Source organism: Prionailurus viverrinus, chromosome D2 (assembly GCF_022837055.1).
Source record: "Prionailurus viverrinus isolate Anna chromosome D2, UM_Priviv_1.0, whole genome shotgun sequence".
Taxonomy (NCBI): domain Eukaryota; kingdom Metazoa; phylum Chordata; class Mammalia; order Carnivora; family Felidae; genus Prionailurus; species Prionailurus viverrinus.
In genome coordinates this window covers 31,459,177-31,479,369 of record NC_062571.1, presented here as the reverse complement: position 1 = coordinate 31,479,369, position 20,193 = coordinate 31,459,177, and the positions used below count along the sequence as shown (strand labels likewise).

Below are 20,193 nucleotides of genomic sequence, written 5' to 3'. Positions count from 1 at the left end.
GAGAAGCCTAAGAGCATCCTCCTTGGGACACCTGGGTGGCTCAGTCGGTTAAGCGTCGGACTCTTGATCTCGGCTCAGGTCATGATCTCGCGGTTCGTAAGATGGAGCCCCGAGTCGGGCTCTGCACTGACGGTGTGGAGCCTGCTTGGGATTCTCTCTCCCTCTCTCTCTGCCCCTCCCCTGCTCGCACTCTCTCTCTCTCTCTCTCTCAAAATAAATAAATAAACTTAAAAAAGAGCAGCCTCCTCTCTACCTCCATCTCCTTGACACAGCTTTATTGGAGAAGCATAGGAGCACGCACTGGAATCGTCTGTCCAGAGGACAATCGGGACCCCGGGTCGGGGAGGCTCCTGAGACCCCCCCTGCTCGGGCTCCCCTCACCCTCTGCCCCAGCACTTCACGGTCGGTCCAAACCCAGATGCCTAGCACCTGCTTTCTGGAAGCTAGACCTCAAGTCCTTGCCCCCCCCGGCCCCCAGCCCCCAGCCCTCAGCCCTGCACCCAACAGAAAGGGGAAGACTTACCATCAAGGCCAGCGTTCGGATCTCCTGAAAACCAAAGCCATGCAATCAGTTGAAGAACAAGTCCAGAGCCATCTGGAGGCACCCCTTGGCCCAGGCAACGAGGGAGCTGGGCCTCCCCTTAGGAGCACAGTAGGGGTAGGCCCTGCTGGTGGGCCCCATGCTTCCCAACCCACACTACCCCACCTCTCGCACTGGGCAGACAAGTCCCTACACCTCACCAAATGCTGCTCTGAGGCTCTCCCACAACAAACGCAGTCAAGTCCCGAAACGGACCGCAGACTTCCCTTCACTTTGCCAAAGCAGGAGGGCACAGCGCATCTCTCATTCTCTCTAATCACCGACTGGGACTCTCCCTTGTTCTTTCCTCTTCCCCCCGAGCCCAGATTTCCAGCCTCCGACGTACTTCCTCGTAAACAAGGGAGCCCCTCAAGATATGGAACCGTATAGGAAGATATGGAGCCACTCAAGAAAGCAGAGGGACAGCGTTGGCATGAAGTCAGGATCATACACCTTCCAGATGGATTCACAGAGGTGCTTTCTTTTGAGCGGGGGTTCTCAACCCCGGGGGTGAGGTTTGGCCCCCAGGGGACTTTTGGGAATGTCTGGAGACATATTTTGGTTGTCACAACTGGGGGAGGGGTGCTACCGGCATCTAGTGGTTAATCACCCTACAACACGCAGGGCACCCCTCCCCCACAACTCCCAACGAGCACGCTCTAGCCATTCGTGGCAATACCCTGCTTCAAAGGGTGGGTACCATATGAACTTGAAACGTGATTAAATAGACACGCAAAGGAGATACGTTTCAGAAAGACAGATTCTACCATGTGAAAGGGCTATTGAAGAAACGGGGCTCCAGAACCCTGGATAGGTCAACATCCCACAGGGTGCCAGGATGCTCCAGTTACGGCTCTCAGTTCCCCAGAGCCAGGATAACCCGCCAGCCGGGCCACACCAAGGGCTGGGCCTCCCGGCTGCCAAACGAGGGAGGGGCATTTTCCTGAAGGCTGCAGGCAGAGGCCAAGGGAGACAGAGCAAGGGGGCCTCTCTTCTGGAAGCTCTGCCCATTAGCCTGGCCTCAAGGACACTAACTGGGGTGCTGGGGCGCTCCCTCATCAGGGCCGTGGTGCAGAGCCTTGGAGGCCCCCGGGCATCTCCAGATCTCTAGAGTCTGGGTTAGCCCCCACTCACCTGGAGAGCCTCGTTGATGTTCCCATTGTAGTCCACCATTTCTTTGCCTGGTTCCCCCTTGCTGCCCTGCAAGACAAACGTGGTCTCACCCCCGGCCCGGGCCCAGCAACCGCTGCCCGCTGTTAGACGGGATTGGACCCAACACGGGTGATGCCTGGCTGCACACGGGTGTGTCTAGAGCAGCAGGATGGGGAGCCTGTCAGCGGGTCCCCAACACTGAGGCAGGGTGCCCAGAGGTTCCACGACGGACACAGAAGACTCCGTGCGACAGCTGGGGACTAGCCAGGTCTGGAGAAGACCGAGTCCAGTCACGGCTGCCGTCGCGAACCTCCTGCCACAATCTTTCCCTCCCTCTCCGTCAAGACCCAGAGTCCAGCCACCTCGTGCCGTGAGCCCAGGGAAGTGAGACGTCGCACTGGGACTCTGGGCGAGAGACGCACGTACCTTGGGGCCAGCCGGTCCCTGTTCTCCGGCTGCTCCGGGCTCACCCTGTCGTATGACAAAGTTGGAGTGAGACGCAGTCAGGGCTGGGTACGAGAGAACCTGATGTCCCCAGAGGGGCCATCGTAAGGGTCCGTGGAGGGGCCGGGAGGCTCATCTCAGCTCAGGCCAAGAGGCTGCAAACGCCCCTGTGCATTAAAGTGCCGGCTCTACCCCTCCAGGAAGCGTCTCCACCCGAGGGCCCTCTTCTGTGCCTCCCAGCGCCTCTGGGCTCCGCTGCTTTTCACTGGAAGGGCATTCTTTCTCTCCTGTGTTAGTTGTTAGGGACTCCACCTGTCTGCCTGGCCACCTCTCCCCAGCCCCTAAGTCAGCCACCTCCTTGGGTGCAGGGACCAGGCCCTTTGCTTCGCTGTATTTCCAGTCAGCTCAAGGAGCAAGAGCTCAGTAACTTTTCGCCAATGGCCTGGGCGGTCGTAATTGCCACGGAAGGACCGTGGGTTCTCCCAGAGGCCTGAGTGTGAAAGCCCCAAACTGCAGGATGGAAAAAGGGAGTTCAGCGTAAGGGGAACACTCAACCTCCCTGGTGGTTGGTTGCTCCTGCTGGACAGAGGACAGAGCTATGGGGGAAGAAATGAAAACAAACCACACTTCCAACTGTTCTGGGACAACGTTAACATTCAAGACAAATTTCAAAAGTCAAGATAGAAAGTCCAGATAAAGGGACAACAGGCCCTTTAATAGAACTCAGCTCCTGGTGACCCTGCAGTGGGCCAGCCCATGGAGCGTTGAGTCACTGCCACCTGTGGGTAACCTGCCCCTTACCCCCCTGTCCCTACAGCATTTCAGTTGCTGAACACCTGTGAGGGACGGGGCAGCACCGACCTGACCCCAGGAAGGAGCTGGAGAGGAGTGGGAGCCCCACCTTTACCAGCGGCGTGGAAGCTCACAGAAGCAGAGGCTCTGGGAGGCTCCCTGGCCCAAGCGTGCACCCCCGAGCCAGCCTTTGCATGACTGCTGACTCGGGGGAAGGCTCTCCCCAGCCTACAGGAGTGGTGGCCCCAGGAGTCACGGCCCATCAGCCTTGTGCCCTGGGGGTCCAGCTGTGGGAATGGCCGCCATGATTCTTTCTCTCTCTGAGCTGGGGCCTGAGCTCCCAAGCTGCCCCTTGTCTCGGAACTGGGGGCCTCTGTACCTTGTCTCCTTGCCGTCCTGGGGGGCCGGCCTGGCCATCAACACCAGCTTCTCCCTGGGGAAGAGGAGAGACACGGGCTGAGGGTGTGCAGGGCAGCCCGGCCGGCTGCCTAAGGGGCCACACGAGGGCCTTGCTGTTGACGTTCTGGGTGTTGAGTGTCTTCGGATCTCCGTCAGTGTCTGCACTGGCTTCTGCTAACTCACCTCCTTCTGCTTCTCTGACTCCCACCCAGCCAGCCTGGGTCTCACCTCCTCCTGGCAGGCTTCCCTGCCTACTCCCTTCCTCCTCTGAGTTCAGCACGGCTTTCTGGGGTCCATACCGCCCTGCCGGGCCCTCCTCATTTCTTGATTAGCACACACAGGCCAGTTCTGTGGCAGCCCCCAGGTGTGGACTGCTGGCCGCCCCTGGCTGCAGGGGGGCAGGTCACTTTGGAACCCGGGACACTTGGAAAGGCACAACTCATCAGGTCCTGCCTCGGAGACAGAGGGGACCGTGAAGGCCCAGGGCATGTAGGGAGGGGCGCCAGGAGGCCTAGGAGGGGAGGTGCAGAGAGAGATGGGAGGAGGCCCACTGCACATACTTCCCCTAGTCAGCATTTTGCCTGGACTTGGAAGGAGGACATAGGTTTGGGAGCAGCCTTCTATCTTTCCTCCTTTTTGTCCCAGGATGCAGGGATAGTCCCCAGACATCCTTGACCCCAGGTCAAGACCCAAGACATGCCAGGTATCCACTCCTTGAGGGGTCGGTGGGACAGACGGGGACAGACTCCAGCCCCGGGGATCCCAGAGCCCAGGTGGCAGGGCCACCTTTGGCAAAGCTGGTGATCATGACAGGGCACGAGCCACAGTCAGGTGGGCATGTGGGGGTGGGCCCGAGACCCTTTCTGCCACTTCATCTCACCTGTCTATGGGCTTCCTTCTGCCCCCACCCCCTACACTATATCCGTGTGAATTGTGGGTTTGTTTCTCCTGCTAGACTGTGAGCAAGTGGAGGGCAGATTCTCTGCAGCCTTGCAGCCCAGGCGGGGCCCTGCTCACAGCCACCCCTTGACCAACGTTGGTGGGATGAATGTGTGTGTTGTCTGAAATCGCGTCATGAGTCCTTTCCTTACAGGCCAAGAGAAAGAACGTCCCCATGTCCCTATGCTACTGGCATAAACCAAGTAGCACAAAAGGCACCTGCTTTGGGAAACCCAAATCTTACCGTTGCGTTTCCACCCAGTGCAAGGAAGGTGAGGGCTGTCCCATATGCAGATGACCCCACTGCTGCTCCCCAGCCCCTTCCCCCCACCCCGTGTGCCAGCACCCGGTGGTGGAGCCCAGCTGGTCCCTGATCTTGACTTATTCTGAGCCTGGGTGAGGGGCCTTTCTGTCTGTCCTAAAGGTTCTGTAGCCATCGGTTCCTGACTCAGTTATATCATAGCCATTTGGATCAATGGGACCATCTATCCGCCCTCTTGACTGTTTCCCTTGCATGGTCAAACAGTCACCACTTAGAATCAGGCCCTCAGTCCAAATTGCCTTTGTAGAATCCACTGGAAAACCAACACATCTGGAGCATGAGAGAGGGCAAGGTGTCCAGGACAGGGTCCCCAAGAATGGGCTGAAGATAAAGGCCACAGACAGCATTCCCCTTGAGTGCTGATCCCACAGAGAAACTCACCTTTGGGCCTGGGGGCCCAGGTAGCCCTGGGGGGCCGGGCTCCCCTCTGCCCCCTCCAAAGGAGTTGCCAGCGTCGCCTTTTTCTCCCTGGGGGTGGAAGGGTGGGAGGATGGGAGGTAAGTTAACCATCACTGGGTCCGTCTAGCTCTGGAAGGAGGTGGCCGATCCCTGTCTTTTTCCCCCTCATGGTTCCACGGGGTGGAGATAGCAGACCACCCTTCGGTCCAGGCCGGGCCCAGAGGCCCTCAGAAGCCTGGCTTGGTCTTATGGGCCGTGGGATGTGAGCAGACAATGGAGCCAGCTACAGCAGGGGAACAGGTAGGGAGCTAAAACAGGAGACCCATCGTGACTTGGGTCTAGACTCTTTCTCAGAGTGTGTCCATGGACACTTCCTTCAGCGGGTGGGGAATATTTGGCATGTAAAAAAAGGAGTCTGGTGGCCAAAGGATGTCAGGAAAGGCAGAGTGAAATGGAGCAGGGCAGGCTCCTTCCCTGCAGGGTGCTCTGAGGCCCTGACGGGCTAGCATGCCCTGTGCCATCCCAAGGGGCCTGTGTTATGCAGCTCTCCCCAAACGTATTTGACCTCAAGTCTTTTGTTTTGTTTTAAATGGACCGTCTGATGGATTTCATGTACTAGGGGGCGCATTTTCAGAGCTGGTGCAAAGAGATCTGACAAGGTCATAGCTACTGGTCTTTGAATATAGGCGGTTTTTTGTTTTGTTTTGTTTTGTTTTGTTTTGTTTTGTTTTTACCAATCAGGGCCTCCCACGTGGTACCCCACACAATAATCTAGCTGCGTTGCAGCTGCTTTCCCCCAATCTGGGAGGGACACCTCCCGTGCCGGGGCCCGTGTGAATGGTCAGGTGCGGATGAACACCAAGGCCTTTACACGGAGCCCACCATTCAGAGCTTGCCAACACCCACCTTCTGCCCCAGGAGGCCGAGCAGCCCGGGGGAGCCTGCAGCCCCCTTTTCGCCCTGTGGAGGAAATGCAGACAGTGCAGGGTTAGGAACTGCTTCTCCAGGACAACCGGGAAGGCACCGGCCCCACCAGCATGGAGCTGAGGCTTTCTCTGTCCTGCTTCCCTCCCCCTCTGTGGGCCATTTCCTGAAAGACTCCATTTCCTGCCAGACCCCCATCTGCACCTGACTCCTCCTTTGGGCCACTTCATACTGGTGACGGCCTGCCTCCCTGGTCTCCTGTTCCCCTGCGGGCTGGGCCCTCATCATTCACGAAGTGACAGGGACCAAGAGCACTTAGCCCCTTTTGGGGTCTCCTGGGGACAGGTGAACGGTTTAGAAGGCCGGTAGTCGGGGAAGCTTTTTTAAGTACTCTGCTCCTTTCATTTTTTAAAACGTCCAGCATTCAGAGCTCCCTGGTCTCTGCCTCCCTCCTCCCTGCCTCCAGGGAAGACAAAAACCATCTAACCATATTTTGAGAAGTTTGCTTCCTGTTATGGGTTGACTCGCGTCCTCCCCAAATTCGTATGTTGACGTTCCAACTGCCAGTATCTCAGAACGTGACCCTCTCGGGAAATAGTGCCATCAGAGATGCAATTAGCCACGCTAGGAGAGTCATACTGGAGTGAGGTGGGCCCCTAATCCGTACGACTGGTGTCCTTGCAAGAGGGGAAGTTTGGACACGGACATGCATACAGGAAGAACACCATGTCAGGATAAGGCAGAGACCGGGGTGATAATTCTCCACGCCAGGGAACACCAAGGCTGCCGGCAAACCAACAGAAAGGAGGGAGGGACAGAGCAGACCCTCCTTCACGACCTGCAGAAGCAGTGAGCCCTGCTGACTCCTCGATCTCAGACTTCCGGGCTGCAGCCCTGCGGGACAGTGACCTTCTGTGGTTTGAGCCACATAGTCTGTGGTCCTTTGTCAGGGCGGCTCCAGCAGACTAACACCCCTCGCTAAGCATCTTCTTCCGCCACGAAGAACTCTTCCCATGACACGCGTCACAGGGCCCTGCTCTCGCTGCGCAGGTGAAGTGGCACCGTGGCTATGCGGGACCCCCCGCGGTCTCAGTGACAGAGCCAGGTCGGCCCCCCGCGTCCGCCGAAGCTCCGCTTTCTACACCATGGAGACGGCACTTTGCGCCCACAGAGTGTCTCCTACGGGGAGAGCACCTCCAAAAGAATCCCTGCAGGCCAACGCTAGAGGGCGCGTTCTCCACAGCCCCGTGGCTGCTGGTTCTCCTAGGTAATAATCCACACTGAGGGCCCCGGGGGTCATAATTCGCCAGATGTCTCGATGACTTTTGCCACTGGAGCCACAGAAGGTGCTGCACCAAGTCTTCAGGTGGCCTCCCCTTGCCACCTGACGGCGCATAGAAGCCGAGTGACAAAATAGCCTGAAGCTGCTCCAGGGAGGAGAGGAATGCCGGGTAAGGGCCCACGTGCTGGGAGGGAAGGGAGTCCTGGGGCCCCAGCAGGCCCTGCTTTGCCTGGGCCGTGCCTGGGATGTGCCTTAACTGGGGTCTGCCCTGCCACAGGCCGAGTCTGAAGGGAAATGATACGGGTGCTGCCCCACGAGGTCCTGGGGGATGGAGGGGAGGGGGAAGGCCTTCCTTCTGCTGGTCTTTCCTCCTGGGTCACCAACACTTTCAAGGAGGGAGGGTGTGCTCCCGAGTGCAGGATTTCTGAAGCTTTGCCGGGCCATCCCGGCACTCCCTCTTTCTGGGGACACATGCACCCCCCCAGCACACCGCAGGCAGCACACCAGCCATGGGGGTGGGGCAGGGAGTGGGAGACCAGCAGAGGCCAGGATGGAGGGGACACACACTCAAAGACACAATATCCTACCCTCTGCCCCCTCTTCCCCGGCAAACCTGGGGGCCCTGGCTTCCCTGCTGCTCCTGGGTCTCCCTTTGGGGTAAGAAGAGAAAGTCACTGATAAGAGGATGGGGGTGGTGAGGGGTATGGTGGACAGTGATCATAAACCAGTGTTTCCAGAATACTAGTCCCATAAGATGTTCCTCTTAAAAAAAAGGATGATCTAGTCAAAAGAAATTTTGGAAAATGCTGCACCAGAAGTTACAGTTTTAGAGCTTCCCAACACACATACGGCATCTTAAAGGTTCTGAGAAGGCCTGCAGTAAAGCAACCTGTGAAATAGTTTTTACATCTGTATTTCCCAAACATATCTGACCATGGAAGCTTTTTTCATGTTACGTCTCTTACAGTCCCAGACAAGAGAGACAGAGCCCTGCAGGCACAGGGGACAATAGTTACTGCCTGCTGGAGCTGGTGTGTAGGCAAGCTATCCGAGCTTCCCAGACCAAAATGCAGGGAGTGGGAGGCAATCCTGCCCAGCAGGCCCCTCCTGGGTGGGCCGTCCTCCACTCAGCCAGGTCCCCAGCTCCGGGTCAGCCTCAGGGGGACCAGGAGCATAACAACAGCAGCCACTGTCACCTCCACCCCATGCTTGATGCTCCGTGCAGCCCAGAACATTCCCTCTGTATCAGTACCTTGGCTCCTGGGGTCCCCGGCTCACCCTGTGTGGAAAAAAAAAAGAAGACTCAGGTAAAGAGATGAGGGAGAGAGAGAGAGAGAGAGAGCGAGCAAACTAGTGTAGGAGCCATTAAGCAAAGGTACTCATGGGGTAGGTGAAGCATCTGGCCAGCCCACGGCTTTCCTCTGCCTAGGCCTCAGGTCCCAGGCCAAAGGAGGCCTCCCGGACGATTCCGTACCCTTCCCCTCGGTGGCGATGTGGCAATGTGAATGCCAGCGAGGCACCCCAGGTGGAGGGAGGGGAAGGAACGGGCGTTGGCTTTGGACAAGGTGCCCCCTGGGAGTGGACCTGCCGGGAGATCTACATTTGTGCTTCGGGGGTCCGCAACCATCCGCCTACCAACCCAACGGGTGGCTCGGGTGGGGTTCGGGAGAAGGTCTCCTGTTCCCTGCTCTGAAGCTTGGCAAGCACACAGCTGCTGAATTCTGAGGGACGAAGGAAAACGCTGGGTTCCCTTGCACGCCGGCAGGGGGGTGAGACTTTTAGCTGAGGCTGGTAAACCTTCGCTACATACTTTGCAAGGCTTAGCTAAGCCTCTCTTGCTCAAGTTGTGCATAAGGGCCTAAATGTGGCCTTAAGAGAAGTGTTTCCGAATCCTGTCTGCCCCCTCCTTGGTCCAGCGGCCATCCCACTGAGTCTCTGCAGGCCCGATTCTGTCTTCCTCTCCCCTTTCCCCCCATCCTGCCCCTCGTGTGTTGAGCGACAACGTTCCACCGACCTTCATCCCCGCCACGGTGATTCCGGGAGCCCCCTGGCAGAGAGAAGAGAAGGCGTGGTGACTTTCCGCAGTTGGGACAGGCACGGAGGGAGCGGCCCGCCTCCCGGCCTCCCCTTGAGGGGGATGTGGAGCCAGACCACTGGCTTCTGCCTGCTGTCCAGACCCTCAGCAGGGGTGGGTGGCTGAGTGTGGCACAGGGAGAGCAGGCCCCGAGGAAGGAGGAGGCTCTGTGCCGGTGAGCTCCCCAGGCTTCCCAGCCGCCTGCTCAGGGGGCCCAGGGGGACCCAGATGGGGGTCTCTCTGGGATGCAATGTGGGGAGGGCTTCCGTGGGACAGGAAAGGAGGAGGAAGAGGAGATGGGAAGGAAGGAGGGTGGAAGGGAGAGCCGCGCGGCAGGGGAGAATGGGACGTGGCTGATTTGACCCCTGAGCCTGCAAGTGGGGTTCTTCTCACAGAGAGCTCTCTGGGCCTGTGCCCTCATGGACTGGGGAGCAACTGGGAGCGAACCCCATTTCCACATCAGCCCAGGACCAACCACTTGGAGGTAAACAGGCCGCCAAAGGCACCCCTCAGTAAATCCCAAGTGGAGGTGATTTTTAGGGAGTCCCTACCCCCCGCGTGGGACTGCAGCCAGGGCTGGGGTGACCCGGGAAGCTTTGTAATGACCCAGAGATGCCCAGAAGGTGGCCTGGCCACATCAGGGCACTGGTGAGTGTCGGCTCACGGGAAGAACAGGCTGGCACAGCAAGGGGAGAGGGCTGGGGAGATATGTACCCGCCTTCACGTCTTCACAGTGGCACATGGGCAGGAGGAGTGGGGCCTTCGAGGTGTCCCAGGGCTTGGGAGAGAGAGCTGGGGCTCAGGCAGGGGCTGCCTGGGATGGGGTGAGGGGCACGTACCTTGGCTCCGTGTTTGCCCGGCATCCCCGGCATGCCTCGTTCTCCCTGAAGGAAGAAACAGAAGAAACGCTGAGGAGAGGGCCTGACTCGCCTGAGGCCCTGGGCCCTTGAAGCATGGCCTGCAAGGATGTCAACGAGGCGTCCATCCTGGTTGGTCTGGAAGCCCGGGACGGCCGTGCAGCTCACGCTGAGCTTGGAGGACCTGCCACCACCGGCGGCCACCACAGGCCACGTGAACTCACGGAAGGGCCCAAGTCCCAGAGCGCAGATCACGGTGCAAGAAAGGCGCCCAGCGAGACGGGGCTCACCAGCCGAGTCTGAGTCCTGAGGGGGCTGCGGGGGGAGCTATTCAAGATCTGCCACCAGCCAGGTGGCCTGCTGGCTCGGAGCTCAGTGCAACAGGGCCATGGGTGGAAGGGGCTGCTTGGCCATCACCGGTGTCCCCTCCCTCCAGGTCCCCCCTGGCCCTTCTGGCCCTATTTTCTGGTGCCTGCTGGCTGGGCCACTTCCTCCCGGCCTCCTGGGGTCTAACTCCTCCAGAGGGCGTGGCGGAGGGTGGGCCTTGGTTTGGGGGCGGAGACTGTGGGTGGAGGCAGGGTTGTGCCTGGAACCCATCCAGAGGCCCCGAGGGGGCTGTGGCTTCAGGACACTGTGGGGTTTGCTCTACTATCTCAGCAGCGTCCTGTCTTTCTCCTCAGCTTCTTTGACCTTCCCTGTGAAAATGCCACACCTGTGGGGCCGGGCTGTGAGCTCAGGAAGGACAGGAGGTAGATGGGGCTGGAGATGACAGCCAGCGACAAATGGAGGTCAAGCGGAGACGATGAGTCAAGACTCACCTACTGGGTCAGTGAAGTCGGGGGTGGGGGTGCTCAGGAGAGGAAGGAAGGCAGCTCCTGTCTCCATGAGCTGAACCCGAGATGAAGCCCCGGCCAGGGCTCTGAATGCCGAGCAGTGACAGGTGACAGCCATGAGCCTGTGGCAGCTGCACGCCTCTGAGCACATCTGAAGGCTTTGGAGGGCAACGCGGGGCCCTGACAGACCCTGTCCCGGCCCAGCCTCCCCACTCGGGTCTCAAGAGCTGTGGCCTTCGGGCCAGGCTGCAGTTCCCACACAGGCTTCCGGGCGAGGGATGACCTGGCCCCACCCGGCCCCCGTCTTTTCCGCTGCCCTCACCCCGTCTCTGCTATCTTCTGGGAAGTCCTGCCCACCCTTCTGCTCGCCAAAGCTAGAACGTCTTCCAACCTCTGTCCTGCATGACCGGGCCTCCGGCTAAGCTCCCCAGTGCACAGGCTGGACAATAACTCTCGCCACTTCAAAACAGCCGCCGGGGTGGGGAGCTGGTCACATGCCACGTCCTCTGTGAAGGCTTTTGCTATGTGCCATAACCCAGTGCTGGCTCTTCAGCGTGGTAGGGACCACTGTGCATCTGTAATTTGCACGCACGGCCAGTGTCTGCCTGGGATGGTTCACCTCCATCCTCTTTGGCCTAAGTCTCTGTATTCTGCAACAGGCCCGGAATCTTTAGCTCCGAACGCGGGAGCCCTTCCTCACCCTGGCCCACCAGGACCCATGAACCACAGGCAAGGTCAGCGGAGCTGCACTCGGGAAGTGAACACAGCAGACGGGTCAGCGCCCCAGGTCTGCCCCAGCCACCGAGTTCCGGGAAATCCCTCTTCTGGGCCATTTACTGTGCCTGCCTTGTGTCTGGCATGGGGCTAAGTGCTTTCCAGCTTCCCTGTATTCAATCTCCAAGACTCTTCTCTGACGTGGGAATTGATGCTATTCCTGTTTCCCAGGTGAGCAAACTGACTCAGAGAGAGAGGCCAGGTATGATCGCCAAGGTCGTGCAGAGCAGGGATTGGAACACAGGTCTTTTGTCTGCCAAAGCCCAGGTACCCATTTCTCTAAGCTGACCCCAAGCATCAGATGGGCTGATTCTAAAGTCCCTCTCTGCTGGAGGCCCCTCAGGTCTGTGCCTCATAGGGGTGAGCGGGTCAACTCATTGGGGGGCTCATTGGGTAGCTCACTGGGGGGCTGGGTCTTTGACCACAGGCATGACCCAGAGGGAAGAGCTGGGTAGGGCCCCACCTGCCAGCACAGGTCTGCTCTGTGGCCAGCAGAGGGTGCCACAGGACCTCGTCAGAAAACTGGCCCTTGTGACCATGATGGTGTCAGAGCCCATTCCCCGCAGTAGCGCCAGCTGAGGGCCCCTGTCATTCTTTCCTTCAAAGAACCAGGATCTCCTGCTAACATTCCAACTGGCCCTAAGACACCACGTGTGGGGAGGCACAGGTGGGAGATCGGCTTGGGTGTCTGACTATTCAGCCCTTCTTCCCTTGTCCTTCCCTCGGCCTTTCCTTAATGCCCCCGCCAGCCTCTTCCCACCCCGATCTGGGGAAACCGGCTGGGAGTCAGGAAAGGCTGTGTGACCCTGGGTAAGCCACCTTCCCTCTCTGGGTCCAGGATCCTCACCTGCAACGTGAGTTAGACTGGAGATCTCCCACCCACCCCTGCCCCACCCGCTTTCTCCAATCACCCCCAGCCCTGCCTAGGTGAGGCCTTCAGTGGGGCGAGAGGTCAGAGCTGGGGAGGGGCCCCTGGGTCTGTTGGCATCTCCAGAACGAGGCTGTGGAGGTGAGAGTTTAGCTGTGGGGGGAAAATGCTGGTCTAGGAGGGGTCTTAGTGGGTCTCTGCTTTCTTTCCCTCCTATCCGGAGGGGGGGGGACACCTGCTGATGCTTCAAGAAGGGGGGTGGCGGGTCTGCCCAAACCCTGCCTCTGGGCTTCTGTCTCCAACCTCGGCAGAAGCAGTGACACCAGCGAGTGAAGGTTTCTGGCTAATTGGGGTTGTCTTCAGCCCGTGCCAGCTCGTATGAAAGGACAAAACCATCCACTCCAGGGAAATCTGGGCCCCTTGGAGCCTAAGGAGGCAGCCCTCCTCGTTAGCGTGGCTGACCTTTGCCCCTTCCCTCCCCTCTGGGTCAAGTCTTTTAATTCTGCAGGCGACCCAGGCTCCCTTGATCCCCTTCTCAGGCCTCCCTCACTCCCACCCCTCTGCTGGGCAGGAAGCAGGGGCACCCCCCGCTGACCCCACCCTGCAGGCTTGTTCCCCTCTCATCAGGCCGGGTCTACCCCAGCCTGACCTCTGCCCTGGGGACTGGCCTGGCCCTACTCTAGGAAGCACTGATTCCTGGATCTGTGAGGTGAGACAGGGGTGAGTCATTGTCAAGGACTTCAGGGTGGCTGTGGGCAAGGGCACCTGTTTGCAGGGAGTGAGAAGCGAGCTTCTGGGGGCTATCGCTAAAAGGGGGACCACGACACCTTTGTTCCCACAGTTTTTCCCCTCCGTGTGTCTTTGTGGGGGCAGATTTACAAGCTCCTTCTTTCCAATTAAAAGTATTCCCCTTCAAAAGGTTTAAGTTTGGAATTGTGCTAAATTTCGATTCACTAACTGACTAGTGTCTTCATCTCGGGTGCAGAGGGAGTCCTCAAAGTGTGTCCAAGTCCAAGATCCCCAATTGAACTCCTCTATATTTGCCTTCTCTTGTCTTCCCAGGGGGCCCCAGGAGCTCCCCCAGCGGGCTCCTGGAGACCCCTGCTGGGCCACCCTGCAGCTGTGGAGGCGGGCACCCCAAGTCTTGCCCCAGGTGCACAAAGCATGGATGGCACAGGCTGCAGTGGGAACAGGCCAGGGACCCCCAGGCCGGGACATCCCACCACTTGGGAGGCTGGCTCTTGACCCAAGAGGCTGTCAAGAACCAATGCCCGGTTGCTGGCCGGGAAGGGGTAGATTCCAGTCACTGTGGCTTAGAAAGCTCTGGGTGAGCACAGGTGGGTAGAGCAGGGGCTGCCTGCAATGACCTTGAAGGCCTGCCCTAGCCCTGACTTTTATGAGGCCACTGACTCTCCAGCTGGGCCTTGTACAGGAGCGCCTTGTAGCATCAGTAGGGTTTCTTTTCTGGTCCCCACTTCCAGGTGGAGGGACCCATCATTTACTGAGACGACAGGATAAAAGCCGGCTCCTTGGAGCACAAAATGGCCACGCTCCTGTCCCGTGGGAGCGGCCTCTTAATTGGTGATTTACTGCTTGTTGAACAAGCGGGGCAGGGACTTGGCAAGAAGACATGGGCTGGAGGGAGGTGGGGGGCTTCAAGGTCAGCTCCCAGCCAAGCGCAGGTCAGGCCAGAGGAGTGTGGGGTGATGCAGGGACCTCCCTAGCGTGAAGCTCCCTCTGCAGCCGGAGGGCGGGAGGGCCCGGGCAGAGCAGCTCCACACACAGACTCTTTGTTCTCTGCAGGGAGGAGGAAGGCCTGTCTGAGTGTGGGGAGTGGAAGGCTGCAGGGAAGGGAGGAGGTGGGGGTGTGTGGGGGGAGGCCAGCAGGCGGCTCAGGCCTCGGGCCTGGCCCAGGGCCCTTTCCCGGGCTGGGAAAGCTGGGTGAGGAGGGCTAATGTCTCTCTTTCCTCTAAAGGGTTCCTAGGACTCCCTTCCAGGAAAAGGCAGCTCATTTCCTTCTTCGCTGCCCTAGCCAGCTCCAGACAGGAGAGGCCTGGAACCAGGGGGATGCCAGGCCCTCTGGTAATTAGGACCGGCAGGAAGTGATCTTGGGAATTACCGGGGTCAGGCGCCCCATTGAAGGCCAGGGTTTTGGAAGGGCGGCTGGCTTGTAATCTCGATTTGAGATCGGTTGATTTTGTAGTTAGCTCCAAAAAGAAAAGTCAGCTCTAATTAATCTGTGGACTTTGGAGTGTGGGAGAAACAGGGCCCAGAGAGCACAGGCTAGGGGCTGGAGGCCGGCGGGGTGAGACTCCCAGTCCCCGCGAGGCCTCAGATCTGAGGCCTATGTCGGGGATCCCTGATCTGCTTTAACTGAAACAGTCTGGATGTTCCCACTGGGATTTCATGGTTGTGAAAGAAAGTGCTGTCCCCACCCCAGAAGGCTCCTGCAGCCACGGCTGCCCTCGGCATGGAGCCCGGGGCTGCACGTGAGTGCCCTGTGGAGCCTGGGGTTGCTCAGGCCCTCTGAGAGCCACAGGGGTGCGGAGGGGGGGGGGGTCTCAGGCATAGCTGTGGTGGGGCCCTGAGACAAGCTGCCTTCTCCTGGTTTTACTGAAGGCCTGGTACCATGCTAACTGCTTGGGGCAATCATTCGGGGCGGGGAGGAATCAAGGCCAATGGACAAAGTGCTCCACTTCCTGGGCTCTTTGACCGAAATGCACCAAGGCCCCCGAGTTCTGCTCGCAGAGAGCCTGGGAAGCTCAGAGAAAAGCCTGAATCCAGCCACAGCCTTTTCTCATGGGAAGGAGATCAGCCCACCCCCACCCGTCTTCCTTCTGGGGGAGGAGGGCTACCGGAAATCATGGCCACCCCCCACCCCTGCCCCCCACCGCCCTGCCATAAGGCCCAGGTAGTAAAGTCATTCAGAGCAAGGATGGCAAAGACGTGGGGATCAGACAGAACTGGGTTACTACTTCCTGCCTGTGGACCTTCTGGAACTCACCTCTTTGGGCCTCAGTTTGCTCATCTGTAAGTTAGGGTTAAGAATAAAACCTTCCTCACAGGGTTGCTATAGGGATCCAGGAACATGATGTATGCAAAGTGCCACGTACGCAGCCTGGCGTGTTGAAAAGACCCAGTAAGGCAGCTTAATGATACTAGCGGTCCCTCTACAGAAATGTGTCCACCCACACGGCCCCCTGCTGTGACTGGCAGACCGGGATGATCACACCCTGTTGGAGAAGGATTGAAGGAGTGTGGGAAGGGCCGGCGGGCGTGGCCGTACGGCGGGGGCCCAACTTGGACCGGGTAGGAGAGCGTCTGTTCCTCTCGCCCTCACCCCAGCGCCCTAGACATCCCACCTTAGGGTCCAGCTGATGTCCCTTGGGAGCCCCACAGCCTCCGCAAGGAGTGACCGCATTTGGAAGCTGCTCTAGCAGGGGGCCGTCCCAGCCTGCCTCCCCTGATCTGAAAACGCACAGCCCCTAGCCTGCGGGGAGGGACTGTGTGCCTCAGTCCTGGTCCTTCATGCAGACCCCAAGGCTTACCGCTGACCGCCCCGCGCCAGTGCACCCCCTGCTGCCGGGTCAGATGGACCAGCTCCGACACGCTTAGAGAGAGGCTCTCACCAGGTTTTGTGATCTACATACCGTCTGACAACACCCGTCGATCCCCTTGAGAGAGAGCCAAGGTTGCAATGTTTTAAACACACGTTGCATCGTACGACACATTTAAAGTAGATCAGTGGTCATAAATTTGGATCAAATCGGTACCACATGGGTACACGATAATACTCACAGTGTCTAGGCAGCATGGCTGGTCCCGAGCGGGGTGGGGGCAGCATGGGGCCTGCTGGGCTTTGATCCTAAGGAGCTAGGGAAGGAGACTGCCTGCTGGCCTGGCTGGTCACTGAGAGGGATGCCAGGCCTGGTCCAGCTGCCCAGGGGTGGCGGTGGTGGGCAGAACTGATCATTAGCAAACTCTGCAGGCCACGAAACATCTTTGCTAAGAGTTCAGTTCCACCCATGTTGAAAGAAAGGCTCCCTGCCTGTGTATCAGGTTGCCAGGACGGAGAATTGAAGCAGACGTGGGTCTGTCGGTTACCCCATGGGTTCCCCTTGCACCCGAAACACAGGGGCCGTCCTATGGCCTCTGCCCCGGTATGGTGCTCCCACCGCCAGCGCTCACTCCTCCCTGGGTGCTGGGGTGGGTGCCTGTTACCAGCACCCAGCTGTCTCCTCTGCACGCCCCCTTTCAAGTACAGAGGGGAGGAGAGAGGAAAAGAGAGAATAGATAGATAGACAAAGAAGCAGTTCGGGGGATAAGCCTCCACATTCCAGGGAAGGCACAGGGAGGACAGCCCGTGCACAGCTAGCTTAGCCTAGGCTGACACCCTCTGAGTAGACACTCACTTCTGTGTCTGGGCCAGAAGACTGGCCCCTGGGCCTGGACTCATGAGACCTGGCCTCCGATTCCAGCATGATCTTTCGGCAGCCGTGCAACCTTGGGCAAAGGACTGACTTCTCTGAACTTCTCATCTGTACGCGGGGGAATACAGAGCTCTAACGGGCCATGGTCGGGACCGGTGGGATAGGGAGCACGTGAACTTTGGCTAAACTAGAGATGGGAAGCCCCCGGGCACCTGTCCCTGGGCACCAGCATCCTTGTCTCGGTGCTCCGACGGGAAGCAAACTTTTGCCTGAATATGGTGGTCACTGGCTCGAGACACCCACGGCCCCAGTGGGTCTGGGGCAGTGGGATGGGCACTTGTAGCCTCTTGAGAGTCCCTTGACACCCTGGCCCTGAGCTGAGGCTGCTCCCTCCTCAGAAAAATAGACCCCCAAGCTCCTTTCTGGATGAGCCAGATTTCCAGTGGGCCCGCGGATGCAGATGCCTGCCGTGGCACACGGTTTCCCCGCCGCTGGCATCGCGGTGACTCTGGGGGAACTTCTGGCTGCCTGCACGGAACCAGGAGGCAGCAAATTTTGTAAGCCTGTGTGTGTGGATGGAAGCAACCGCAGAGGCTATAATTTCCACTTCCTGACACAACACAAATTTCTCAGTTTGTGCAGAACTAATTAAAGGTCTCTCAGGTCTTGCCATTTTGGCCCCCTGCCCCCCCGCCAAGCTCCCATAAAACAGTGCGGTGATGGCAGCAGCCCGATTATAGAGTGTGAGGAATGTGCTTCTCCAGAGCAATCCTTCCCGTTCCCAAGTCCCTCCCCCTTCTCGTTCTCCCTCTCCTTCCTGCGTCCTTCCTTCTCCTGGTGCTGGGTCTAGAGGGCTGCATGAGGCTCCTTGTGGCAGGTGGTACCACGGGAAGGACCCAGGCCTGGGCTGGAGTTCCTGCTCTGTCCCTGAGGAGCCATGACACTTTGGGCAAGCCTCAGTGTCATTTGTTAAACAGGAGAATAGCACCGGCCTCAGGGTGCCTGGGCGGCTCAGCCGGTTAAGTGTCCGACTTTGGCTCAGGTCACGATCTCATGGTTCATGAGTTCGAGCTCCGCATCAGGCTCGCTGCTGTCAGCCCAGAGCCCGTTTCAGATCCTGTCTCCCTCTCTCTCTGCCCCTCCTCTCTCTCTCTCTCTCTCTCTCTCTCTCTCAAAAATAAATAAGCATTTAAAAAAAAGAAAAAAAGAATAGTACCAGCCTCGCAGCATGGTTTTAGGATTAGAAATAACGCAGGTCACATTGAAGGACAGCCTGGGCACATGGTAGGCATTCAGTAAGTGGTGACTATTATTAACATTATTTGTAAGTTATTATCGTTATTGTAATGACTGCCCCTGGGCCTTTGCTCAACTTGTCTCCCTGTCTAAAGTGCCATGTCCCTTCAGATCTGCTGGTGAAGGATCACCGTGGTGGATTAAAAACGGCCATGGATGCTTTGCTATTCCTTCCACAAGAAGTGGAGGCGGCGTGTCCTCCAGCACCCCACTCATGCGCGTGACTTAGCCACGTGACTTCCTCTGACCAATAGGATAGCAGAAAGTGTGATCCCTTGACCGCTTTGGAAAAGCTCTTGTGCTCTCAATATTTGCGGGTTTGAACACCACCCTGGGCCTGCCATGCTGTAAGAAAACCTGTGTAGCCTGCCGATGGCTGAAACGCCACACGGGGGAGAACAGAGACACCCAGACCACGGCCAGCACCAACCCCCAAACGTGTGGATGAGACCGTCTTGGCCTCTCTGGCCTTTCCACCCATCATCTAATGCAACGGCCCGAGCGAGCCCAGAGGAGACCAGCAGAACTCCCAGATGGCCAACCCACAGAACCAGAGTGAGAAATAAATTACCACTTGAAGCCAGGACGTTTGGGACGGTTTGCTACACAGCTACGGATAACCGATACGCCCACCCATTCACCAAGATTGAGCTCACAGGCTGTTTTCTCCCCGAAGGCTTCCCAAACTCCTCCCAGCCTGGGATGAATCTCTCTACCCCACTACCCATATTCACACAGTGCTTTGTGATGGTAGCTTAGCACAACCTGCCTTCACCAGGATTATTTGTACAGGAATCTCTGTCTCTCTGGACTGCAAGTTGCCAGAGAGCGGGGTTGGGACCCCACCTCCATATTCCCCACCATGCTCAGCCTGGAGCTCTGCCCAGGGCGGGCCCTGGTAACCTGTTCCCATTTACCAGGCCCTCAGGGGGCCAGTGAGAACCTGACTGCCTTGGTACAGATACAGGGCCCCAGTTGGTGGTAGGGAACCCACCTGAGTCTGAGGTCTGGCTGGGCCACTCATCACCTAAGGTCTTGCCCCTCTGAGCCTCCTCCTCCCCCCAGTGGAGACGCAAACTCCTGTCCAGCCAACCTCACAAGTGTGAGGCTCACACTGGGCAAGCGTGTGTGCGAACACGCATGGGCACAAGTCCTGACCCCGCATGCGTCATGGTGAAGACCCACTTGGGTTACTAGGGGGGGCGGGAGGTAAGATCCTTCCCTCCCCCTCCCACTCCTCCTTACCTTTCGGCCGTGGTAACCCTGGATTCCTGGGTCTCCCTGGGGGAACAAAGAGAAGACCGTTAGTGGGACTTTCCCAAATTCTGGCTCGCGCTGTCGCCCTCACACTGCCCTTCCTCTTCTCAACGACTGCGAATCCTCCCGACTTCCAGCCAACCCTGGATCAATAGCTCTGCTTCCTCTGAAACACACGTGCGACGTGGTTGGGCACGGTCAGTGCTTTGCGACTTCTTGTCCCCAGAGCCCCGGGGTCCCCGGCTTCAGAGGGAGAGTCTGTTTGACACTTTGGGCCTCCACACAAGGTCTCACTAGAAACCCGATGACCCTGCAGGTCCCTTCCGGTTCTGACTCCAGGTGAATCGCTCTTTTATTGGGACGTTGTGACAGTGCCCCGGGCATCAACCTGGAGTTTCCAGCCAGACTCTAAGCTCCTCGGAGGGTGGGGCCGCGGCTCCCATATTCGTCATCGTGCCTGCACACAGAAGTGTGCAATGCCTAGGGGACCCAGGCAATTCCCAAGAGGGGAGTGGCGCTTTGGGAGCGAGCCAGGCGTGATCCGTCCCTCACTGAGGTCCCTCTCAGCAAC

General features: G+C 58.5%; 1 protein-coding gene across 23 annotated transcripts in view; it reads right to left on the bottom strand.

Moving 5' to 3' along the window:
- Positions 1-20,193, bottom strand: part of COL13A1 (collagen type XIII alpha 1 chain) — a 156,928-nt gene that overhangs the window by 39,861 nt on the left and 96,874 nt on the right. For all 23 annotated transcript variants that reach the window (XR_007145422.1, XR_007145421.1, XR_007145423.1 and 20 more), the window contains 10 exons: positions 19,611-19,646; positions 10,147-10,191; positions 9,248-9,280; positions 8,486-8,512; positions 5,934-5,987; positions 5,010-5,096; positions 3,348-3,401; positions 2,159-2,203; positions 1,715-1,780; positions 524-547 (listed from right to left, as the gene is read on the bottom strand). Coding sequence is in view for 20 of the 23 variants with exons in the window: in XM_047825858.1 (XP_047681814.1) it covers positions 524-547; positions 1,715-1,780; positions 2,159-2,203; positions 3,348-3,401; positions 5,010-5,096; positions 5,934-5,987; positions 8,486-8,512; positions 9,248-9,280; positions 10,147-10,191; positions 19,611-19,646 (471 nt within the window). In the remaining 3 variants the exon portion in view is untranslated. The remainder of the gene's footprint in view (positions 1-523; positions 548-1,714; positions 1,781-2,158; positions 2,204-3,347; positions 3,402-5,009; positions 5,097-5,933; positions 5,988-8,485; positions 8,513-9,247; positions 9,281-10,146; positions 10,192-19,610; positions 19,647-20,193) is intronic.